At 42.4% G+C, this 26,992-nt stretch overlaps 1 protein-coding gene across 2 annotated transcripts; it reads right to left on the minus strand.

The window, feature by feature from the left end:
• Nucleotides 1–23,110: 23,110 nt before the first annotated feature.
• On the minus strand, nt 23,111–25,278 carry LOC127343597 (probable auxin efflux carrier component 8). Of its 2 annotated transcripts, XM_051369746.1 has the most exons (7): nt 24,913–25,278; nt 24,715–24,837; nt 24,044–24,227; nt 23,870–23,955; nt 23,620–23,777; nt 23,434–23,510; nt 23,111–23,350 (listed from the first exon to the last, which is right to left on the minus strand). In XM_051369746.1, exons 1-7 carry the CDS (start codon nt 25,220–25,222, stop codon nt 23,275–23,277), a joined length of 1,014 nt encoding a protein of 337 aa, XP_051225706.1. In that variant the 5' UTR covers nt 25,223–25,278; the 3' UTR covers nt 23,111–23,274. The 2 variants fall into 2 exon arrangements, with proteins under 2 accessions (XP_051225706.1, XP_051225705.1); XM_051369745.1 differs by having other exon boundaries at nt 24,715–25,278.
• Between the last annotated feature and the right edge of the window lie 1,714 nt (nt 25,279–26,992).

The following is a 26,992-nucleotide window of genomic DNA, read 5'->3' on the forward strand; positions in this document are numbered from 1 at the left end:
CAGCATGGACTCAATTTTGAGTTGATCCTATGGCCCGTCCTCTCTCTATATCTTTCTCATGGACTTTGAGTTGATAACTACTGTAATTAACTATGGACACCCCTCTACTGAGAGTAACAAACTTGAATTGCGCGCATTTAAATAGATCTGCATTTTACCCGCAAAAAGGTAGGTCTGCATTTCATACTTACTTTGATTTTCTTTTCAGAATATCAATTTTCTTTTAAAAATAAACTTAGTCAATACTCATGTAACTTCGTGCAAGGCATTTTAACACCCATGAGATATGCTCTTAATTCCTTTACTCAGTTTTAAGGCCGCGTATCTTATGCATCCCAGCGTTTTGTGTATCCGTGCATCCGCCCAACTCTTGGCCCTCAGATTTAGATCGCACACACCGCATAAAGATGTAGCTAATTTGCACTTAAACGCCCGCTGAAAACAAAGTCATAATATCATTCTAATCGATCTACACCACTGTGGCGATGGTTGATCGATGAACACAACGCGGCCAGCGGCGGCGGCCAGCCACAACACAACACGGCTGAGGTGGCCTTGATCCGAAAGCGGAAGCAGATCTAACAGAGTTCGGTCAGCGACCCACAGAATGTGGCGGCCGACGGTGAGTACGTAACTCGCATCTTGTGTGACGTCTGCCGATTAGCGGAGATCCGGCAACATGCACAAGAACCTGATCGTATACACATGTGCTGCCACTGGGTGTACTAAGCTTTGGCCTAACACACGTGATGTTGACGAGCCCCTTATGGTTTCGTTGATGCTCGCTACTGGCCTCATCTACTGTGGTGGTCCGCCGCGTTATGTGATCTCCGCGCTCCGGCGCCGCTGCAAGCCACGCTGTGGACGCGCCCGGACGGTCACCACGTTATATGCTCTCATGCTGTCCGCAGCCTTCGCCACCGCCCGCCGGGTTACGTGGCCTCGGCTCTTTTTTTTTTTGCCGATGCATTGTCTAGTCGATCTAGGAGAACTCAAGACCAGAAACGCATCAAAGGGTGTTTCTTGTAAACATAGAGTAACTTAGTGTCAAGGTGGACGTCTTAGTGCAAATTTGCTACGGTTACAATGATGTGCATACGATTTGGATCAGAGGGCAGAGGATTGACGGATGCACGGATACACAAAACACTGGGATGCATAAGATACGTCGCCCAGTTTTAAACACATTCTAAAATTCTAAAAAGTTCTGATAACCTGGCACCCACACCGGTGCCTCCGGAACCTGGCACCCAATTTCTTAAAACAAAAAACAAAATGCAAACAAACCGAGGGAATTCATGTGAAGATTTAGGATTTATTCAAAGTTCAAAAGAAAATTTTAAAAAATAAATCTGAACTAAACGAATAGCTGCAATAGTGGTTGAAGGCGGAGAAGTCCATCGCTGGAGCGTTGCTTTCGTTGTTGCCATCGTCTTCATCTTCATCGTTGTCCTACCAGTAGGACATGTCACTAGACTCCTCTACGGCGGCGCCTTGGCTGCCCTAGATTTCCGCCGGTGGAGGGGGTTTATCGTTGTCAAGCTTGACGACATTCTCGGAGTCCAACGCGCTCCACCACATCGTGGTCTCGTCATGCATCGCGCAGACGAGATTGGTGGACTCGCGAGCGCCCTTCTAAGCCCAGGGAAATCTTCTAGGTCATCGTTAGCATGCAATGCCGCCTGCATCTGGCAATGCAGGCATCACTTGTTTTCCTCCGCCTCTGGCTCGATCTTCGGGATCTTTGGTGGTGACGACGACTCCTTCTTTGGGCCGCGCTGGAAGCAGAGCCACAATAGTGCAAAATCCATTGTCGCTGACGGGTGCTTAATGTTGGAGATATGCCCAAGAGGCAATAATACAAGTGTTTATTGTTATATCTTAGTGCTCATAATAAATGTTTACATCCCATGCTATAATTATATTAACCGGAAACATTAATACTTGTGTGTTTTGTAAACATAAAAGAGTCCCTAGTAAGTCTCTTGTTAAACTAGCTTGTTGATTAATAGATGATCATGGTTTCCTGATCATGAACATTGGATGTTATTAGTAACAACATCATATCATTAGGTGAATGATGTGATGGACATACACCCATAGTAAGCGTAGCATATGATCAAGTCATTAAGTCCATTGTGCTTCAAGCTTTAAGATACATAGTAATCTAATCATTTGATCATGAGATCATGTTAATCACCTACACCGGATGGATGCTTTGATGACATCAAACACTACTTTGTAAATGGGTAGTTATAAAGGTGGCATTAAGTGTTCAGAAAGTATAGTTGAAGCACGTGGATCAATAGTGGGATTTCTCCATCCAAATGACGGATAGATATACTCTGGGCCCTCTCGGTGGAATGTTATCCAATTAGCTTGCAAGCATGTGACTGGCTCACAAGAGATATCATATCATGGTACGAATAAAGAGTACTTATCGGTAACAAGGTTGAACTAGGTATAGAGATACCGACGATCAAACTTCGGATAAGTAAAATATAGCGAGACAAAGAGAATCGGTATCGTATGTTAATGGTTCTTTCGATCACGAAGTCATCGTTGAATATGTGGGAGCCATTATGGATCTCTAGGTCCCGCTATTGGTTATTAATCAGAGAGGTGTCTCGATCATGTCTGCATAGTTCACGAACCGTAGGGTGACATGTAGGAAAACGTTGCATAGAAAACAAAAAATTTCCTATCGCGAACACGCAATCCAAGCCAAGATACAATCTAGAAGACGGTAGCAACGAGGGGATGATAAAGACTAACCCTTGAAGAGATTCCAAAGCCTATAAGAGTAGGCTCTTATTGCTGCGGTAGACGATCACTTGCCGCTTGCAAAAGCGCGTAGAAGATCTTGATCACGATCGCTTCCGGCGCCACGAACGGGCAGCACCTCCGTACTCGGTCACACGTTCGGTTGTTGATGAAGACGACGTCCACCTCCCCGTTCCAGCGGGCAGCGGAAGTAGTAGCTCCTCTTGAATCCGACAGCACGACGGCGTGGTGTCGGTGGTGGTGGAGAAATCCGGCGGAGCTTCGCTTAAGCGTGCGGGATGTGGTGGAGGAGAGAGACCGCTAGGGTTTGGGGAGAGAGGGGGGTTGGGCGCCGGCCCTCTAAGGGGTGCGGCCAAGGCTGAGGCTTGAAGTGGTCAGCCCCCTCTCTATGCCCCTCATTATATAGGTGGAAGCTCCAAGAGTTCTAGTCCAAGTCTTCGAATAAGACCCCAACACTAAAACCTCCCATATGTGGGAAACCTACTCAAGGAGGGAGTCCTACCCAAGGTGGGACTCCCACCTTTCCTTGAGGTGGGTTGGCAGGCCACCCTAGGGGAGTCCACCTTGGACTCCTCCCCTTTAGGGTTGGCTGGTCATGCAAGTGGAGTCTCTTCGGGACTCCACTTTCCAAAGTGCCATTCTTCCGGACTTTTCTAGAACCTTCTAGAACCTGCCATAAATGCACCGGATCATTTCCAAACTTGGAATATGACTTCCTATATATGAATCTTATTCTCCGGACCATTCCGGAACTCCTCGTGATGTCCGGGATCTCATCCGGGACTCCGAACAAATATTCGAACTCCATTCCATATTCAAGTACTACCATTTCAACATCCAACTTTAAGTGTGTCACCCTACGGTTCGTGAACTATGTGGACATGGTTGAGTACTCACTCCGACCATAACCAATAGCGGGATCTGGAGATCCATAATGGCTCCCACATATTCAACGATGACTTTAGTGATCGAATGAACCATTCACATACGATACCAATTCCCTTTGTCACGCGATATTTTACTTGTCCGAGGTTTGATCTTCGGTATCACTCTATACCTTGTTCAACCTCGTCTCCTGACAAGTACTCTTTACTCGTACCGTGGTATGTGGTCTCTTATGAACTTATTCATATGCTTGCAAGACATTAGACGACATTCCACCGAGAGGGCCCAGAGTATATCTATCCGTCATCGGGATGGACAAATCCCACTGTTGATCCATATGCCTCAACTCATACTTTCCGGATACTTAATCCCACCTTTATAACCACCCATTTACGCAGTGGCGTTTGGTGTAATCAAAGTACCTTTCTAGTATAAGTGATTTACATGATCTCATGGTTATAAGGACTAGGTAACTATGTATCGAAAGCTTATAGCAAAAAACTTAATGACGAGATCTTATGCTACGCTTAATTGGGTGTGTCCATTACATCATTCATACAATGATATAACCTTGTTATTAATAACATCCAATGTTCATGATTATGAAACTAATCATCCATTAATCAACAAGCTAGTTTAAGAGGCATACTAGGGACTTCTTGTTGTCTACATATCACACATGTACTAATGTTTCGGTTAATACAATTATAGCATGATATATAAACATTTATCATAAACATAAAGATATAAATAATAACCACTTTATTATTGCATCTAGGGCATATCTCCTTCAGTCTCCCACTTGCACTAGAGTCAATAATCTAGTTTACATTTGTAAAGATATAACACCTTGGCCTTCTGGTGCTTTATCATGTTTTGCTCACGGGAGAGGTTTTAGTCAACGGATCTGACACGCTCAGAAACGTATGTATTTTGTAATTCATTTGCGTCTCAACGCATCACTCATTTCCAAATGAGTTGGCATTAAATATGTTTGATCTTCTGGTGGAACCTTAATTCCGCGGTCTGAAATATGTCACTAATATTGTCACATACAATATAGCTTCAAAGTTCTGACACTATCGGAACTACACCAAGTTCTCAAAGAACTTCTTGACTCAACATCCTCAGTCATTTGTCAAAACAATGACATACTCTGCCTTCGTTTGTAGAATCCATCACAATATTTAGAACTCTTCTAAATCTAGCATAGACAACTTCTAGCTCATTGTGCTACCTTTTAAACAACACTTAGTCTAATTTGAGATTGAAATTATATTTTATATGTGACAAAAACAATATTGGTGTAACACCTTACAACGATTTGTTTGTCATTTCTTCATACAAATATATATATATATATATATATATATATATCCTTAGTTCTTCTAAAGTACTCAAGGATATTCTTACTGTTGTCCAATGATCATCATATGAATCATTCTGGTAAATGCTCATAACACTTTATAGCACATGATATCTGATTGTGTACATATTATTCGTGATCTATAATCACTCATGTGTTTTTACTCATTGAGTGTCAGATTCACTCAAGTCTTGTTAAAACTTTAACATGATAAGAACATTTTCTTAATATTTCTATATTGAACTATTTCAATATCCATTCTATGTACTTTGACTTAAACTTATTTTGTGTTTCAATCTATCTTCATAGATCTTGACACTAGATATGTTTCAGTCCATATCCTTTCATTGAAATTAATTTCTCAATGAAACCTTTTAATCAAGTATATAATTACATCATTTATAACCAACTATATGTCACCTACATAAAGTGTAATAAATGTGTCTTAGCGCTCCCACTTAATTTCTTGCAAATGCAAGCCTCTTCATCGTCTCTGATGAAATCAAAAACTCTTTGACTATTTCATCTGGTGAAGATTCCAACTCCGTGATACTTACTTCATCCAATTTGAAGTCGTATACCTATCTAGTATTCCACGGACCAGCAAAACTCTTGGTTGTATCTTGTATACACCTTTAATACACACTTCTGATAAGTAATGTATTTTGCCATCCTACTAACATATCTTATAAAAGAAATATGTAGTGATTACTAGAATAATCCACATAGACTATAAGCATTGCTACGGAAGATCTAATCTTATCGTAGTCAACTCTTTGAACTTTGTCGTAAACAACTTTTCGACAAGTTGAGCTTCTTCAAGGATATTTCATCCAAGTCCATATCTTTTCATAGATCCATTTACTTTCAAAAAGTATTCATCTATCTTGGATTTCATGGTGTATAGCCATTTTAACGGAGTCAGGGCCCATCATAACTTCTTTGTTTGTAGTTGGTTTATCATTGTTCAAAATCATTCCCCTTTGTCCACAAATCATTTATTTGATCACAAAGTAAACCATACCTACAAGGTTCAATATGTGCTTCGATCTCCATGGCTAAAACACTTTGTAGTCATGGGAGCCATGATCGTCGTGGCCGCTTTCGAAACCAATTCCGATGCTGCGCTACTCTGATCATTATGCTCAGGTTCATAAACCTTATCAAATTATATTGTCCTCCCACTCAAATACTTCACTAGAAACAATTTCTCGGAAATAAGAAACATTGACAAACACTTTTGTCTTTGTCTCGTGGGAAGAATTCCCAATCAAATCTCTGGGATAACCAACAAAGACATTCATCCGATTTTGGTTGTAAACTTATTTACTTATGCTATGCATACCAAAATTTAAGAAAAGACTATCAGGTTTCTTACCTATGCCATAACTCGTATGGTGTCATTTCAACGGATCATGATGATGCTCTATTTAGTGTAAAAGCGGTAGTCACTAAAGCATAATCCACAAAAATATAATGGCGTCATAATATTTTTATCTCATCATTAATCCAACAAGGTTTGGATACATATCTTGGATACTATATCATCATTATGATACTCCAAGAAATGTGAGTTGTAGAACAATTTCATAACTCTCTTAGATGTTCGCTAAAACTCGTAATTCAAATATTTCCACCATGATCCAATCATAGATATTTGACTTTTCTATTACGATGATTTCCACTTCATGCTGAAATTTATTTGAATCCATTCAAATGTTTCAAACTTCTTCCTTATTGAATATATTCACATATATATACTCAATTCATTGTTGAAAGTTTTCATGAAGTAGAAGAATCTCCCGCACACAACCATGTCCAGTGAACCACATACATCATCATGTATGTTTTCACTAAGTTAGTTGCCCGTTCAACTCTTGGCCTATGAACGGTATTTTAGTCATTCTCTTTTAGAAAAGATTTGCAAGCGCCAAATGATTCAAAAATCAACTGACTCCAAAAATCCATTTACATGGAGTTCCTTCATGCGTTTATTTCTAACATGACCTAAATGGCGGTTCCACAAATAAGTGGAATTCAAATCATTTGCCTTATGGCATTTTAGCGTCAGTGTTATGTATGTGTGTTTCACCATTAAGATTTATAATAACTTATCCATCGTACATGGAGTAATGTCATAATTTGAACAACTCATTGTTTTCATTTGACCAGAGCAAAATAACAATTATTAAGTTCTTTATTATAAATCCTAAGGGCTAGATAGAATGCCAACGACGAACATAATAACACTTTATTTTGTTCCAGACGTGCATTCTTATCATATTCCTTGTCAGTCACTTAGGCCATTGTATTCTTGTATTGCGTTGTTTTGTATGACACTTCATACCAACCAATATAGTACTAATACCCAAGAATTTCATAGTGTGACTTAACTAAGAATACAACCATAACATGTATATCATTTATATACACCTGAGCTAGACTTTCTAGTCTTTTATTTTCTTTTTGCCAAAATATCTTTTGCGGTTTCTCTTTTAGCTTTCCTCATTATTCAGAATAACACATTAACTTCAATAACTTCTCGGTTTGTTGGTCAAATACCAATAATCTTGAGGTTCTTACTTTGAAGTTGATCATCATATGTCAAGTGTTCCGGATTTCACTTATTAGTATCCTTGTAATATGATGAACAATTTCACTCATAATTTTATCCATTGTATCATGATGACTTTCTGAGACCATGTCTGTACATGCTAGGCTCGTAAAGTTTTAACCTTAGTATTCGCATATGCAAATCTGGCTTGCATCCGTTGTATGCACACGTAGAATCTATAACACCCGATCATCACGTGATGCTTCGATACGACGAGTCTTAGCAACGGTGCATACTAAGGATGATAACTTCATGGATATGCGAATATTATTAGTGCCCCAATAGTTAGAGGATTGGGACGCCTTGCGTCTTCAACCTTCGTACACTCCCATAAAACTTATGAGTTTATGTAGTCTCACCAATTTATATTCTATCATCTTGCAATAAGGTCTTAGATATCACATATATCTCATACCTTGATTATTTCTGAAAACTAAATTTTCAACTCCTTACTTTTCAAACAAATTTGAACTTCAAGTTTCACGGAGACAAGATAACTTTAGATACTAATTGAAACCATAGCTCTTTGAATAAACAATGTGAGGTTTACTAAAAGTTTGCAATAGGACTTAATCAATTCTTGATTCTTTAACAATACGGTACCAATCCGTAAAGTTCCTTGTCAGATTTTAACAGTATTTCTATCTCAATAACAAGACTAGCGCATGGTAGAAAACGGATGCCAATACTACAAAATTAATTCAAAATACTACTCGGACTATGTTTATGATAATTAGTTCATATTTTAATCTAATTACTAATGAACTCCCACTTAATACAACATCCCTCATAGTTGTTAAGTGGTACACGATCCACATCCACTACACCAAAACCGATCATCACGTGAGATGATGTAGCTTCAATGGTGAACATCAACATGTTGATCATATCATCCATATGACTCGTGTTCAACCTTTCGGTTTCCGTTGTCCCGAGGCCATGTCTGTACATGCTAGGCTCGTCAAGCAAACCCAAGTATTCCGCGTGTGCAACATGGCTTACACCCGTTGTATATGAACGTTGAATCTATCACATCCGATCATCACGAGATGCTTTGAAACGACGAACTTTGGCAACGGTGCATACGAGGGAAGAACACTTTATTATCTTGATATTAATGTGAGGGATCATCTTATAATGCTACCGTCGTGATCTAAGCAAAATAAGATGCATAAAAGGATTAACATCACATGCAGTTCATATGTGATATGATATGACCCTTTTGTCTTTGCGCCTTCGATCTTCATCTCCAAAGCACGGACATGATCTCCATCATCAATGGGCATGATCTCCATCATCGTCGGCGTAGCGTCAAGGTTCATGGCGCCGTCTTCATGGTTGTTCACCTCATGTAGCGACTATTACAACTACTTTGAAATACTACTCAACATGGAAATTTAAAGACAACCATAAGGCTCCTGCCGGTTGCCACAATACAATAATGATCATCTCATACATATTCATCATCATATTATGGCCATATCACATCACCAAACCCTGCAAAAACAAGTTAGACGTCTCTAATTTGGTTTGCATATTTTACGTGGTTTAGGGTTTTCGAGTAAGATCTAATCTACCTACGAACATGAACCACAACGGTGATACTAGTGTTGTCAATAGAAGAGTAAGTTGAATCTTCACTATAGTAGGAGAGACAGACACCCGCAAAGCCTCTTATGCAATACAAGTTGCATGTCGAACGAGGAACAAGTCTCATGAACGCGGTCATGTAAAGTTAGTCCGGGCCGCTTCATCCCACTATGCCACAAAGATGCAAAGTACTCAAACTAAAGATAACAAGAGCATCAACGCCCACAAAACCATTGTGTTCTACTCGTGCAACCATCTATGCATAGACTCGGCTCTGATACCACTGTAGGAAAACGTTGCATAGAAAACAAAAAATTTCCTATCGCGAACACGCAATCCAAGCCAAGATGCAATCTAGAAGACGGTAGCAACGAGGGGATGATAAAGACTAACCCTTGAAGAGATTCCAAAGCCTATAAGAGTAGGCTCTTATTGCTGCGGTAGACGATCACTTGCCGCTTGCAAAAGCGCGTAGAAGATCTTGATCATGATCGCTTCCGGCGCCACGAACGGGCAGCACCTCCGTACTCGGTCACACGTTCGGTTGTTGATGAAGACGACGTCCACCTCCCCGTTCCAGCGGGCAGCGGAAGTAGTAGCTCCTCTTGAATCCGACAGCACGACGGCGTGGTGTCGGTGGTGGTGGAGAAATCCGGCGGAGCTTCGCTTAAGCGTGCGGGATGTGGTGGAGGAGAGAGACCGCTAGGGTTTGGGGAGAGAGGGGGGTTGGGCGCCGGCCCTCTAAGGGGTGCGGCCAAGGCTGAGGCTTGAAGTGGTCAGCCCCCTCTCTATGCCCCTTGATGGCGTGTAACTCACACGTTCGTTGGGAACCCCAAGAGGAAGGTATGATGCGCACAGCAGCAAGTTTTCCCTCAGAAAGAAACCAAGGTTTATCGAACCAGGAGGAGCCAAGAAGCACGTTGAAGGTTGATGGCGGCGGGATATAGTGCGGCGCAACACCAGGGATTCCGGCGCCAACGTGGAACCTGCACAACACAACCAAAGTACTTTGCCCCAACGAAACAGTGAGGTTGTCAATCTCACCGGCTTGCTGTAACAAAGGATTAACCGTATTGTGTGGAAGATGATTGTTTGCAGAAAACAGTAAAAAAGATTGCATTAGATTGTATTTCAGTAAAGAGAATTGGACCGGGGTCCACAGTTCACTAGAGGTGTCTCTCCCATAAGACAAACAGCATGTTGGGTGAACAAATTACAGTTGGGCAATTGACAAATAAAGAGAGCATGACCATGCACATACATATCATGATGAGTATAGTGAGATTTAATTGGGCATTACGACAAAGTACATAGACCGCCATCCAACTGCATCTATGCCTAAAAAGTCCACCTTCAGGTTATCATCCGAACCCCTTCCAGTATTAAGTTGCAAAGCAACAGACAATTGCATTAAGTATGGTGCGTAATGTAATCAACAACTGCATCCTTAGACATAGCATCAATGTTTTATCCCTAGTGGCAACAGCACAACACAACCTTAGAACTTTCTCACATCGTCCTGTGTCAATGCAGGCATGAACCCACTATCGAGCATAAATACTCCCTCTTGGAGTTACAAGCATCTACTTGGCCAGAGCATCTACTAGTAACGGAGAGCATGCAAGATCATAAACAACACATAGATATAACTTTGATAATCAACATAACAAGTATTCTCTATTCATCGGATCCCAACAAACGCAACATATAGAATTACAGATAGATGATCTTGATCATGTTAGGCAGCTCACAAGATTCGACAAGGATAGCACAATGGGGAGAAGACAACCATCTAGCTACTGCTATGGACCCATAGTCCAGGGGTAGACTACTCACACATCACACCGGAGGCGACCATGGCGGCGTAGAGTCCTCCGGGAGATGAATCCCCTCTCCGGCAGGTGCCGGAGGCGATCTCTGGATCCCCGAGATGGGATCGGCGGCGGCGGCGTCTCGGTAAGGTTTTCCGTATCGTGGCTCTCGATGCGGGGGTTTCGTCACGGAGGCTTTAAGTAGGCGGAAGGGTAGGTCAAGAGGCGGCGCGAGGGCCCGGACCATAGGGCCGCGCGGCCGGGGGTAGGGGCCGCGCCGCCCTATGCTCTGGCTGCCTCGTGGCCCCTCTTCGTTTCGTCTTCGGACTTCGGAAGCTTCGTGGAAAAATAGGCCCTGGGCGTTGATTTCGTCCAATTCCGAGAATATTTCGTTACTAGGATTTCTGAAACCAAAAACAGCAGAAACAAGAATCGGCACTTCGGCATCTTGTTAATAGGTTAGTTCCGTAAAATGCACGAATATGACATAAAGTGTGCATAAAACATGTAGATAACATCAATAATGTGGCATGGAACATAACAAATTATCGATACGTCGGAGACGTATCAGCATCCCCAAGCTTAGTTACGCTCGTCCCGAAGCGAGGTAAAACGATAACACGAGATAATTTACGGAGTGACATGCCATCATAACCTTGATCATACTATTTGTAAAGCATATGTAGTGAATGCAGCGATCAAAACAATGTATATGACATGAGTAAACAAGTGAATCATATAGCAAAGACTTTTCATGAATAGCACTTCAAGACAAGCATCAATAAGTCTTGCATAAGAGTTAACTCATAAAGCAATAATTCATAGTAAAAGCATTGAAGCAACACAAAAGAAGATTAAGTTTCAGCGGTTGCTTTCAACTTGTAACATGTATATCTCATGGATATTGTCAACATAGAGTAATATAATAAGTGCAATAAGCAAGTATGTAGGAATCAATGCACAGTTCACACAAGTGTTTGCTTCTTGAGGTGGAGAGAAATAGGTGAACCGACTCAACATTGAAAGTAAAAGAATGGTCCTCCATAGAGGAAAAGCATCGATTGCTATATTTGTGCTAGAGCTTTGATTTTGAAAACATGAAACAATTTTGTCAACGGTAGTAATAAAGCATATGTATCATGTAAATTATATCTTACAAGTTGCAAGCCTCATGCATAGTGTACTAATAGTGCCCGCACCTTGTCCTAATTAGCTTGGACTACCTGGATCATCACAATGCACATGTTTTGACCAAGTGTCACAAAGGGGTACCTCTATGCCGCTTTGTACAAAGGTCTAAGGAGAAAGCTCGCATTGGATTTCTCGCTATTGATTATTCTTCAACTTAGACATCCATACAGGGACAACATAGACAACAGATAATGGACTCCTCTTTTATGCATAAGCATGTAACAACAATTAATAATTTTCTCATTTGAGATTGAGGATATATGTCCAAAACTGAAACTTCCACCATGGATCATGGCTTTAGTTAGCGGCCCAATGTTCTTCTCTAACAATATGCATGCTTAACCATAAGGTGGTAGATCTCTCTTACTTTAGACAAGACGGACATGCATAGCAACTCACATGAAATTCAACAAAGAGTAGTTGATGGCGTCCCCAGTGAACATGGTTATCGCACAACAAGCAACTTAATAAGAGATAAAGTGCATAATTACATATTCAATACCACAATAGTTTTTAAGCTATTTGTCCCATGAGCTATATATTGCAAAGGTGAATGATGGAATTTTAAAGGTAGCACTCAAGCAATTTACTTTGGAATGGCGGAAAATACCATGTAGTAGGTAGGTATGGTGGACACAAATGGCATAGTGGTTGGCTCAAGTATTTTGGATGCATGAGAAGTATTCCCTCTCGATACAAGGTTTAGGCTAGCAAAGCTTATTTGAAACAAACACAAGGATGAACCGGTGCAGCAAAACTCACATAAAAGACATATTGAAAACATTATAAGACTCTACACCGTCTTCCTTGTTGTTCAAACTCAATACTAGAAATTATCTAGACCTTAGAGAAACCAAATATGCAAACCAAATTTAAGCATGCTCTATGTATTTCTTCATTAATGGGTGCAAAGCATATGATGCAAGAGCTTAATCATGAGCACAACAATTGCCAAGTATCACATTACCCAAGACATTTATAGCAATTACTACATGTATCATTTTCCAATTCCAACCATATAACAATTTAACGAAGGAGAAACTTCGCCATGAATACTATGAGTAGAAACCAAGGACATACTTGTCCATATGCAACAGCGGAGCGTGTCTCTCTCCCATAAAGTGAATGCTAGGATCCATTTTATTTAAACAAAACAAAAAACAAAAACAAACCGACGCTCCAAGCAAAGCACATAAGATGTGATGGAATAAAAATATAGTTTCAGGGGAGGAACCTGATAATGTTGTCGATGAAGAAGGGGATGCCTTGGGCATCCCCAAGCTTAGACGCTTGATTCTTCTTAGAATATGCAGGGGTGAACCACCGGGGCATCCCCAAGCTTAGAGCTTTCACTCTCCTTGATCATGTTGCATCATACTCCTCTCTTGATCCTTGAAAACTTCCTCCACACCAAACTCGAAACAACTTATTAGAGGGTTAGTGCACAATAAAAATTAACATATTCAGAGGTGACAAAATCATTCTTAACACTTCTGGACATTGCATAATGCTACTGGACATTAGTGGATCAAAGAAATTCATCCAACATAGCAAAAGAGGCAATGCGAAATAAAAGGCAGAATCTGTCAAAACAGAACAGTTCGTATTGACGAATTTTAAAATGGCACCAGACTTGCTCAAATGAAAATGCTCAAATTGAATGAAAGTTGCGTACATATCTGAGGATCATGCACGTAAATTGGCTTAATTTTCTGAGCTACCTACAGGGAGGTGGACCCAGATTCGTGACAGCAAAGAAATCTGTTTCTGTGCAGTAATCCAAATCTAGTACTTACTTTTCTATCAAAGACTTTACTTGGCACAATAAAACACTAAACTAAGATAAGGAGAGGTTGCTACAGTAGTAATCAACTTCCAAGACACAAATATAAAACAAAGTACTGTAGCAAAATAACACATGGGTTATCTCCCAAGAAGTTCTTTCTTTATAGCCATTAAGATAGGCTCAGCAGTTTTGATGATGCACTCGCAAGAAATGGTATTTGAAGCAAAAGAGAGCTTCAAGAAGCAAATTCAAAACACATTTAAGTCTAACGTGCTTCCTATGCATAGGAATCTTGTAAATAAACAAGTTCATGAAGCATAATGCAACAAGCATAGAAAGATAAAACAAGTGTAGCTTCAAAAATTTCAGCACATAGAGAGGTGTTTTAGTAACATGAAAATTTCTACAACCATATTTTCCTCTCTCATAATAACTTTCAGTAGTGTCATGAGCAAACTCAACAATATAACTATCACATAAAGCATTCTTATCATGAGTCTCATACATAAAATTATTACTCTCCACATAAGCATAATCAATTTTATTAGTTGTAGTGGGAGCAAATTCAACAAAGTGGCTATCATCATATATAGGAGGCATATTGTAATCATAAAAGAAAATTTTCTCCTCAATGCTTGGGGGACTAAAAAGATCATGCTCATCAGAGCCAGCTTCCCCAAGCTTAGAATTTTCCATAGCATTAGCAACAATGGTGTTCAAAGCATTCATAGTAATAACATTCCCATTAGCATGCATATAAAGTTCCATGGGTTTTTTAATTCTCTCTTCAAACACATCATGTCCTAATTCAAGATAAAGTTCATAAAGGTCTCTCATATTTTTTTTGTTTTCCATTATGCTTAACTAGTGAAATAAAAACATGCATGATATTAAGTAAAGTAAATGCAAGTAACTAATTTTTTTGTGTTTTTGATATAGAGTGCAAACAAGATAGTAAATAAAGTAAAGCTAGCAACTAATTTTTGTTTTGTTTTGATTTAGTGCAGCAAACAAAGTAGTAAATAAAACTAAGCAAGACAAAAACAAAGTAAAGAGATTGAGAAGTGGAGACTCCCCTTGCAGCGTGTCTTGATCTCCCCGGCAACGGCGCCAGAAATCTAGCTTGATGGCGTGTAACTCACACGTTCGTTGGGAACCCCAAGAGGAAGGTATGATGCGCACAGCAGCAAGTTTTCCCTCAGAAAGAAACCAAGGTTTATCGAACCAGGAGGAGCCAAGAAGCACGTTGAAGGTTGATGGCGGCGGGATATAGTGCGGCGCAACACCAGGGATTCCGGCGCCAACGTGGAACCTGCACAACACAACCAAAGTACTTTGCCCCAACGAAACAGTGAGGTTGTCAATCTCACCGGCTTGCTGTAACAAAGGATTAACCGTATTGTGTGGAAGATGATTGTTTGCAGAAAACAGTAAAACAGTATTGCAGTAGATTGTATTTCAGTAAAGAGAATTGGACCGGGGTCCACAGTTCACTAGAGGTGTCTCTCCCATAAGACAAACAGCATGTTGGGTGAACAAATTACAGTTGGGCAATTGACAAATAAAGAGAGCATGACCATGCACATACATATCATGATGAGTATAGTGAGATTTAATTGGGCATTACGACAAAGTACATAGACCGCCATCCAACTGCATCTATGCCTAAAAAGTCCACCTTCAGGTTATCATCCGAACCCCTTCCAGTATTAAGTTGCAAAGCAACAGACAATTGCATTAAGTATGGTGCGTAATGTAATCAACAACTACATCCTTAGACATAGCATCAATGTTTTATCCCTAGTGGCAACAGCACAACACAACCTTAGAACTTTACATCCTTTGTCCTGTGTCAATGCGAGCATGAACCCACTATCGAGCATAAATACTCCCTCTTGGAGTTACAAGCATCTACTTGGCCAGAGCATCTACTAGTAACGGAGAGCATGCAAGATCATAAACAACACATAGATATAACTTTGATAATCAACATAACAAGTATTCTCTATTCATCGGATCCCAACAAACGCAACATATAGAATTACAGATAGATGATCTTGATCATGTTAGGCAGCTCACAAGATCCGACAAGGATAGCACAATGGGGAGAAGACAACCATCTAGCTACTGCTATGGACCCATAGTCCAGGGGTAGACTACTCACACATCACACCGGAGGCGACCATGGCGGCGTAGAGTCCTCCGGGAGATGAATCCCCTCTCCGTCAGGGTGCCGGAGGCGATCTCCTGGATCCCCCGAGATGGGATCGGCGGCGGCGGCGTCTCGAAGGTTTGCCGTATCCTGGCTCTCCCTACAGGGGGTTTCGTCACGCAGGCTGTAAGCAGGCGGAAGGGTAGGTCAAGAGGCGGCGCGCGGGGCCCAGACCATAGGGCCGCGCGGCCGAGCAGGGCCGCGCCGCCCTATGCTCTGGCTGCCTCGTGGCCCCTCTTCGTTTCGTCTTCGGACTTCTGGAAGCTTCGTGGAAAAATAGGCCCCTGGGCGTTGATTTCGTCCAATTCCGAGAATATTTCGTTACTAGGATTTCTGAAACCAAAAACAGCAGAAAACAACAACTGGCACTTCGGCATCTTGTTAATAGGTTAGTTCCAGAAAATGCACGAATATGACATAAAGTGTGCATAAAACATGTAGATAACATCAATAATGTGGCATGGAACATAAGAAATTATCGATACGTCGGAGACGTATCACCCCTCATTATATAGGTGGAAGCCCCAAGAGTTCTAGTCCAAGTCTTCGAATAAGACCCCAACACTAAAACCTCCCATATGTGGGAAACCTACTCAAGGAGGGAGTCGTACCCAAGGTGGGACTCCCACCTTTCCTTGAGGTGGGTTGGCCGGCCACCCTAGGGGAGTCCACCTTGGACTCCTCCCCTTTAGGGTTGGCTGGTCATGCAAGTGGAGTCTCTTCGGGACTCCACTTTCCAAAGTGCCATTCTTCCGGACTTTTCTAGAACCTTCTAGAACCTGCCATAAATGCACCGGATCATTTGCAAACTTGGAATATGACTTCCTATATATGAATCTTATTCTCCGGACCATTCCGGAACTCGTCGTGATGTCCGGGATCTCATCCGGGACTCCGAACAAATATTCGAACTCCATTCCATATTCAAGTACTACCATTTCAACATCCAACTTTAAGTGTGTCACCCTACGGTTCGTGAACTATGTGGACATGGTTGAGTACTCACTCCGACCAATAACCAATAGCGGGATCTGGAGATCCATAATGGCTCCCACATATTCAACGATGACTTTAGTGATCGAATGAACCATTCACATACGATACCAATTCCCTTTGTCACGCGATATTTTACTTGTCCGAGGTTTGATCTTCGGTATCACTCTATACCTTGTTCAACCTCGTCTCCTGACAAGTACTCTTTACTCGTACCGTGGTATGTGGTCTCTTATGAACTTATTCATATGCTTGCAAGACATTAGACGACATTCCACCGAGAGGGCCCAGAGTATATCTATCCGTCATCGGGATGGACAAATCCCACTGTTGATCCATATGCCTCAACTCATACTTTCCGGATACTTAATCCCACCTTTATAACCACCCATTTACGCAGTGGCGTTTGGTGTAATCAAAGTACCTTTCCAGTATAAGTGATTTACATGATCTCATGGTTATAAGGACTAGGTAACTATGTATCGAAAGCTTATAGCAAAAAACTTAATGACGAGATCTTATGCTACGCTTAATTGGGTGTGTCCATTACATCATTCATACAATGATATAACCTTGTTATTAATAACATCCAATGTTCATGATTATGAAACTAATCATCCATTAATCAACAAGCTAGTTTAAGAGGCATACTAGGGACTTCTTGTTGTCTACATATCACACATGTACTAATGTTTCGGTTAATACAATTATAGCATGATATATAAACATTTATCATAAACATAAAGATATAAATAATAACCACTTTATTATTGCATCTAGGGCATATCTCCTTCATGACACACTTAAGATTTGATGTTGTTTAAGTAGATATGGAATATGGTATGGAGCTCGAATGTTGTTAGGAGTCTCAGATGGGATCCAGGACATCACGAGGAGGTTCGGAATGGTCCGGAGAATAAGATTCATATATAGGAAGTCATTTTCCGGGGTTCAGAAAAAGTTCGGTGTTTTAACCGGAGCTTCTAGAAGGTTCTAGAAAGATCGGAAGGGTTCGGAATATTATGGAAGGTTCTGGAAGTGTCCGGGACGACCCGGGCTGTCTAAAGGAAGTCGAGAGGGTTCCATAATAGGTGTATCCACATTTTCCATAAGGGTTAAGGAGTTTACCCTAAGGCAAACTCGGATTTGGCAAAAGAGTCCTAGTTCTAGTAGGTTTCGGCTGACAAAAACCTACCGGAACTCTCCCAAACTTTGGGGACATGTCTTGGACTACCCAAGGACCTTTTCCACCTATAAAAGGAGGGCAAGGGTATCCCCAAGAGGTGCACAAGTCGTAGCCCAAGCTCCCTCTCCGCAAACCCTAGCTGCCCCTTCCTCCTCCCCCCTCTTGCACGGCTACGGCGAAAGCCCTGCAGGATTTCTCCACCACCACTACCACCACGCAGTTGTGATGCCGGGATTTCAAGGAGGATCTACTACTTCCGCTGCCCGCTAGAACGGGGAGAAGGACGTCTTCATCGATATGTACGTGTGACCGAGTGCGGAGGTGCTTCCCGATTGTGGCACCATCAAGATCTTCTACGCGCTTTTAAAAGCGCCAAGTGATCGACTACATCAACCAAGAGATTTATCTCGTTAACGCTTAGCGATCTTCGAGGGTATGATGATCTTATCTCGTTGCTACCATCTACTAGATTAGATCTTGGCTTGTTATTCGTTCATGCGGTAGGAACTTTTTGTTTTCTATGCTACGAATCCCTACACTTAAACCCCATCGTCGGCTGGCTAGTCGCCCGTCAGTATACCCTTGTCGAAAATGAATTGAGTATCTAACGGGCGGCAAACCCATCAACGGCAATGTCCTCCTCTGGCGGGATTTATGGAGGTACCTGTGAGCATGAGCTCCCTGTGGGGTAGGCCGGAGAGGAGATCTGTGACGAACACTAATCTGATGCACGTCAGTATGCTCCAAAGACTTTGGTGGGTTTCCGACCCTTTCCAGTTGTTGTTCTAGCCAAACGGAATGTGATCTAGAATTAGAAATTTGGAAGAATACTGACGGCCCCATTTTAAGGGGCCGTCACGGAGGCTTCGTGGTGACCTATCTTGCGCTGCTGAAAGTATTGCAGTTTGATTCTAGCAATTTCCTCCACAAACCCTTCTAGCAGTGTAGCTCCAGCTCCACGGCCTCCAGCAGCTTGAGGAAGCACATCATACAGATTGATAAAATAGTGAAGTCACTGTGGATCAAGAGAAAGATGGCCAACACTTACAAGTTATAAGTCAGATTATAGGTTAACAAATCCAATACAAGTATTACATGACACAAAGTAGATGAAAATCACATATAATCTGATGTAACAAAAGGATTGTCTTCACAAGACTCGTCTAGCTGATTTCCTTCGCGGGAAAGTGAGGTCCCGTCGAACAAAAAAGTTACAATATTGGATTGATATGCTAAATTATTATTTTTTCCATAATGAATGGAGGGGAGGGGTGATATCCCCACCATTTGTTATTATTACCCGAAAGCGACTTAGCAGTCACTGTACATGGTAAGAGAAGAAGGGGGTAAGTGGAGTTTAGAGATTACAGCTCATGGGATGCAAGCAAGGACGAGGGACCCGACCGCATAAAGGCATGCCCGGTCAGCGCCAACGCCACAGAGCTAGATCATCACACGCTCTCCTCAGCACGGAGCTCGTCGAGGAGGATTTACTGTTGAAGACCAGATAATCTCGGACCTTCCAAATAGACCAAAGGATCACCGCAATGACAAAACGTCAAGTGTCAGTGGGCACCTGCGTGGGTGCTTGCAAGTCCTAGGTCGAGACGCCAGGATGGGGACTCCCAGCTTAGTCCATATTGCCGCAGCCAGTGGACAATAGAAGAACAAGTGCATGCCGGCTCGAGAGACGGAGAAAGCGCCACACACATCCGACGGAGCATGATTCTTGTAGTGGAGGTTGGCATGCGTGCTCAATTAGTCGATGTCAGCGAGGTAGGCGAAGAGCTTTAGTTTCGTAGGGAGTCTCAAAGCCGAAGTCGTGCAAGCTGATGCATTAGCAGGGTGCGCCGACGAGAGCATAACGTATGCCTCGTGAGAGCTGAAGGGAGGTGTCGAAGTAGAGACAATGATGCACCGATCTTGGACATCCTGGAGGGAGGTGTTATCGATGATCTGGGGGATGAGGGAGAGCTCTGCCTCAGGAGAAGCATTGAGCTGGGGCTGTGGGTCGAGGCCGTGCGTGGTAACCGTAACCGTGGCCATAGTAGCTTGCTGCCGAGTGCAGTGGGAGAACAACGCCAGTAAGCGCGTCACCAGCGGCTCACCGGCAAGCTACTTTTCAAGCCAGAAGGACGTAGACCTTCCGCTCACCACCTCAGTTCTAGTGACGACACAATAGAGGAGAAGGCACTCCACGACGATCCTCTCGAGCAACAACATGGAGGAAGAGAAGTTACCAATGTCACAAATTATCTAAAGAACCAATATTTCCAAGGTAAAGAGTCAATTTGGTGTAATTTGTGGACAAAGTTTAGCAGAAAGCACATGTTTTGCCCGGTGGAGGTCCCTAACACTGAAACCACCCTCTTGTTTAGATAACAAAACTTTATCCAAAACAATTAGACAACGAGCTCCAGAACATGAGCCATTACCGGTCTCTAAAAAAGCATGACGTCTTTTATCAATAATTTCTAGCACACCATGGGGAAGAAGATATGATCACATGTAGTAAGTAGCTAGATTGTTCAACACATCATTACACAAAGCTAGCCATCCACGCGAGGACGAAAGGTGAGCATGCCACCCCAAAAGATAATAGTAAAAGGAAAGAATGAGGAGGTGAGGCGTGAAGTTTGGTGGGCGATAGAGGCAAGCCGAGGTAGGGTTGGGGAAAGGAGGAGATGGGGCACCCGAGAGAGGAGGCCATCTCATTTGCTTCCTCCGGAATGGAGTAGGAGTTGTGGAAGTTAATAGCTAACGCGGTAGCGGAAGCAAAGTCCTCAAGGACTTGCTTGATGTAGACATCCGCACTAGGATCAATCTTGCAAAGAATTAGGGCATCGTCAGCGTATTGCAAGACCGGGCAAGGAATGTTAGGGAAAAGAGGGTGAGAGATGGAGCCATCAGCGCAAGCCTTACAAATTAGGCGTTGGAGCATGTCGGCAACGATGACGAAGAGGTAGGAGGATAGAGGGTCACCTTGGATATGCTAAATTATGAACAAATTGAATTTGTGTATTGAAGTAATAACCTACCTATGCATTGGCATTGAAAAGGCAATGTGCATCCAAAGCCTCGGATAAGGCTCTAACTTGCCCCTAGCCATTTTCACGGGTTTATTATTGTTATATGGTGTCACCGAAATATAATATCATTACTGGTGCGACATTTCGGTCACATTGTACAAAACACTTTTACTTAAAAAAATGTTTTATAGAGTGCACCAAAACCAACTGTCCACGTGGAACTAAAGTAGCCTTTCATTTGTCTTCAACAAAGGTTCTCATTTCCCCCTTTCCTCTCTCTCTCTCCTCCCTCCTGTCTGTGAGAGCCCCTCGGCCACATCGAGCCTCTCTCTCCCTCCTCTCCGGCGGCTCGGCCGGCCGGAGACGACGGGGGAGAGGGGCTCGTCCGCTTCTGTATAGTTTTAGGGCTAGTCCTCTAGGTTTTGCCCATGTGGAGTTTGGCGAGATTCCATGGGGATGCTAGCTGCTGAGGTTTCTGAGCTCCTCATGGCGGCGGTTGGTGGTGGCGTGCTTTCCCTTGATGCTCCGGTGGAAGGAGATGGGGGCGAACACGGCGGCGCCAAGACCCTCTTCAATAAAGCTCGAGGTGGGCTCTCCAAATCGGGGAGAATGAATCGATCTCCTTCCTCTGCTTCGCCATCATGGTGATGGCCATGGAGGGAAGAGTCAATCTGCTCTCCTTTGCAGATCTGCAGAGCGGTGGTTCTGGAAGATTGTGCTTTCTACCACTAGCTTTCTCTGGCGAGTTCATCAACGGGGGACCCAAGCTGGCATCTCTGCCTCGCCCCCAAATCTCATGGTCGACAGGCGGCCCTCGACCAGGAGCTCAACCTCCCCCGGAGGCCTTCTTCAACCTCGCGCTGGAGCTCGCCATCACCTCTTCTCCAAGTGGTTCGTCCCCGGAGGCGTTGCGATGGCCGGCGCGGTTGATTCTTCGTCGGTATGGAGAGCACATCGAGCTACTTCCTCTCCGATCTCGGTGCTCTCTGCCTGGAGGTCGCCGACGTGCGGTGGAGTTGGAGCCCGAGCACTGGATTGCTTTTTCCTATATGTTGCTAGGGTCCTTTTTGCAAAAAAAAAATTGTCTTCAACAAGACGAATGAGTTGCTCTAACATTTTGTAGTTTCTCCGGAATTTAAGTTGTCCACTGCCGCAAAATTCATGCGTTCAATCGCAGCCTTCAATTTCACGGCTTCACACATTGTGATCCAGTTTTGCCTTTCAGCGCTGGCTGCCGAGGTGAACGGTCGCTCTCGCCTCCACATCAAGAAGCAGGAATCGGTACGCCTAGTTCGACCCTACTTGCCACCGGCAACATAGTACAGCTGCCTGATTGCATGAGCTGATCCACTCATCTCTTCGTCTCCACATACCAGCTAAGGTCTGCTTGCATGATGTTCGGCGGAATGCTCTACAGGGTGCAAGCAGTTTAAAGTCGAAGAACAGACACACCAACCGTTCGACAGAATGCCTGTGAGAAACAAGCCACGCCGCAGTCACCTGGGTGAGCTAGCTGGGCGCACTTCATACAAGTCTTCTGTTTGTTCAGTGCTGTTCAGGAAATTGTAGGAAATTGAGCTTCTAAAAAGAATAAATGGTCGGGAAACAAAATATGTGACCATCATCAACAAATAGATACTTAATGTTGAGCCACCGCACCACAGGATCCAAGTCCACGACACAAATATTTACAGCCTGGCAAAATATTCACACCCATGTGGCCATGGCTGAATTTACCCTTTACATTGCACCGCTCTGCTATTGTTTTATCAAATCAAATGAACATAAATTGGGTTACTATGATTTAAATATTCATAGGTTAGGAACTCAGAATCTAGGCTGGTCGAAAACAAAGTAGTAAGCAAGCGCAGCAGGAACTGCAACCATCATTCCAACAATTATCCTGCGAGAGAAGAGGATGGTAAGTTTGTTGTTCCATAGTAAGCTTCTTCTTGTTTGTGTTTGGGTTGTGGGAGATTAACTTACGCAGTGCTTAGGATATCTGCGTGCACATTATACTCCTTCGCAAACACAAATGGCACTATTCCTTGAGGCAGAGCTGCCTGCGTTCGAAGCTTCCGAGGTCAGGCATAATTTTTCGTATTCGAATTTCACGCAATTTTGAAACACCACATGTACAGAGGTCAATTGAAAGAACGGAGTGTAACTTACCTGCACAATGGCCACCTTGAGCAAGATTCCACGCATCCCAACGGCATAGGAAGAGATCACCATCAGGGCTGGTCCTAGGAAGAACCTGATGCTAAGTGATAGTAGCATCTTCTTAGTTCCACAGGCTATAATTTTTGTTTGTAGAGCAGTGAAAAGGCCTGAAAAGAACTAGAAGTTATTATGACTACGACTAGTTTTTACAAAGTTTATCTTCATATGCTAATTTTAAGTTTTCTGGTGAAATTCACACCTAGGCTGAACATTGCCATTCCCAGCCCTCCATCTGAGAGTATTCTTATGGAGTTGCTGACGATCAAGGGTAACTGTATTTGCCACCTGCAAGACATGTTATGTAGCCACATGTGATAATTGCTGCATTCCAGTTTGAGAAGTAAGTTTGATTCATATAAATCCATGTTAATACCTGAAGCTAATTAGTGCCCAAATTAAACTGATCAGGCATGCGTACATGTTCGGATTCATCACTAGCTTCTTTCCAACCACCAACAAAAAGTGAAAAGCCCTAGAACATCTTGCTGTTACACCTTTCGACTGGCCCTCTTGGTAGGTTTGTTGTGTAGTTCCTATAGTACCCGGTTCTTCCTCAGCTTTGAAATATGACATATGAGAGAAAAAACAGCTAATTAAATAAACTAGATAAAACCTCACAAGATAAGCTGGCTTTACTTTCTGTAGATAAGCTTCTGATAGGTTTGAAATATTTTAACAATGGTCATGGGATAATTCAGAAATGTTATCTCATTGTTTCAGACAAGTGTAGTGCATAAAAGATAAACTGCATTCCAGTAAAATATCTCAAGTAAATGCTGCTGTGAGCAATCAGATCATGGATAATCGTTTTTTTGAATCAGTTATAGTACTTAAATTACTTTTTCTCTTTCTGATGTTAAATGTAACCGGAGGTTCCCGCACAATAACAGCAACCTTAAGAATGCACTTCTGAATAAGGAAAACAAAGAAATGAATGTCGGAAGAACCTCTTGCGTCTTTACTCAATAAAAAACAAGGCTAATTAATTGATGCTGTAAGATCAAACGACTTATGTATCATCCTTAATAGATTTCAGACTCTTACCTAAAATTTCAGATGATGGTGTGGCAGCGATTCCTTTAGCAGCCCGGAATTCAAGCAGAAAGAGAAGAAGTGTGTACCAAATTAGGCTCTGTAGGACAACTATTTGACTTATCAGCTTGACAGCTTCATCGCCATACATTCCTTTCAGCAAGGGGATACCAACAATCAATGTATTGGGCAGTGTCGACAAAGAGAAACCTGTAATCAGCCAATCAAACTTCTTGGTGCAACATGCTCTGGAAATGGCTGCGAATCCCAGCAGGGCGAGCGACTTCTGTAGGATGTCTGCAAATATGAGCTTGAGGTTCATGTCGTAAGGATTGTTTGTAGAGATGACCTGGAAAGAGAGAAGAGGGATGGAGAACTTGGCTACAAACTTGTTGATCCCAGAGCACTGCTCTGGGGTGAACAACTTCCACCATTTTATGGATAGGTAGGCTAGTATCATGGCTACATACAGTGGTACTGTCGCTTCAAGAACATGGTAGATGGCAACCCGAGATATCATAATGGAGAGAGGAGCCTGAAGAACACTCCAAATCTCTTGCCGGGTTGAGATCTAGAAAGCTTTTGGGCGCACTGTTGCTGCCTTATATAGACTATAGACAGAAGCCAGGTTTTGTGCAAACTTTTCCATGCAGGGGTTTAGCTTTAGCAGCGCCTTTCAAATTGTCCAAGTTACCCATGCTGATTAAATCACTCTTGCAGCTTTGTTACTAAACATCTGAAGAGAAAACTATGCATGTAGGACCCCTCTTTGTGAATGATGATACCGATTGACCATGTTTGTGTTGAATGTAAAGGAGTGAGATGATTACGTGGACTAAATCCTGTCTTTATCCAGATTCATGTCTTTCAACCAACTAAAAGTGCCTTATTATTTTATTTACCTGCTTACATATGATAATAATAATGAAAGAGCAATCCAGAATATTAAGAAATGTATGGCCTTTTGGTAAGCTTCCCTATACCTTGTTTACTCAGTGGACCTCTAGATTTTGTCATGTTAATAACTCGATGTACCTTCTAATATTTCTAGTGTTCTTGAGCTATAACCATTTGTGGGGCATGAATTTTATTAGGGGGGCTCATCGTGTACCCAGAAATGTTTTGATGCTTTCTTTGTGCTGCTTTTTTTTAGGAAATCTCCTTGAGTTTTTTTATGGAAAATAAATTATTTTATCTGACTTCTCCATAAGCTATTTGCTGTATCTTTTCTGTCTGAACTCAGGTACCACTCTTAAAAATGTCACAAATGAAGCACAGAATCAAGGCGTGTTTAATGGGTTGTGTTCCTCTTCTGCAGCTAGCTAAGTTAGCTGTGGCTCGTTAGCATGAGGCACATTGCCCAGCATGCTAAGGAGTACAATGACCAACGCATGTGCCCCAACAGTTCAAAGGCAGAATAGCAAATTTTTTTTTCTCTTGTCCTTTTGTTTTCTGGTCAGCAGAACAGGACTTTGGAAAAAGAAATCGTGTGACAACTCCAGCAAATGATACAGAAGCTTTGGCATAGCTTGTCGGTCTGGTGTTTAATTGATCATCACTTCAGCAGAGTTCAATTCGCCCAGCAGCATGGTGGTCCACACTTTACTATGAGAAGAACTATTGAACTAACTTGTTATGTTCCGTCAGACGATAAATATTTTACTTATATGTACATTTCATTCAGGGCCGTATGGCTCAGTGTTTACACCCAGTAAAAATTAGTGATTATTCTGTTACTAGTACCTACAGTTTACTTGTACTGCTCTTACATAGCCATCCTACTGTCGTAAATACTATGCAGAGTGCAGTGATATGCTTATATTTATAGAAAGTGTGTTGCTTAAACTAACAGCATGTTTTCTTGTCCTTCCAGGAGTTTTTTTTGCTCCAGCTTCCTGCCATGTATTACCCCTGGAAAGCTGATAAGTAGAAGGCAAGAATAAAGAAGTTAATTGTGGAGGAAGCAACGAAGATATGTACTTGTCCAGTTCACCAGATTTTTCCTGCTTGGCCAATTGTAGCAAAAGGCCCGAATGAGTGCTTGGTGAAACTTGCTTTGAGACCATGGCATTTTTCCCATAAGTAGGAACAGTGCATCTTCTTTAGCTCAAGTGAAGGCTTCCCATTTACTGCCCCTCTTTATGCTCTTCATCAGCTGTACCCTGTTATGTTTGGCAACCCTTGCAAGCTAACAAGTTACCAGTCTGATGTTGGTCTTGCAGAATCACCCAGGCTAGGTTTGTCTTTACCACTGATCGTTTTATCTCTTTGCATGGGTCACACTCGCTTC

Source organism: Lolium perenne, chromosome 3 (genome assembly GCF_019359855.2).
Source record: "Lolium perenne isolate Kyuss_39 chromosome 3, Kyuss_2.0, whole genome shotgun sequence".
NCBI classification, from domain to species: Eukaryota; Viridiplantae; Streptophyta; class Magnoliopsida; order Poales; family Poaceae; genus Lolium; species Lolium perenne.

What these genes read in the sequence shown, in the direction of transcription:
- LOC127343597 (XM_051369745.1), bottom strand. Translation starts at nt 25,222, where the DNA reads ATGATATCTCGGGTTGCCATCTACCATGTTCTTGAAGCGACAGTACCA. An exon ending in ACCATCATCTGAAATTTTAG is followed by an intron (nt 24,228 to 24,714) that starts GTAAGAGTCTGA and finishes CATATTTCAAAG; the next exon opens with CTGAGGAAGAACCGGGTACT. An exon ending in TCAAGGTGGCCATTGTGCAG is followed by an intron (nt 23,511 to 23,619) that starts GTAAGTTACACT and finishes CTTCGAACGCAG; the next exon opens with GCAGCTCTGCCTCAAGGAAT.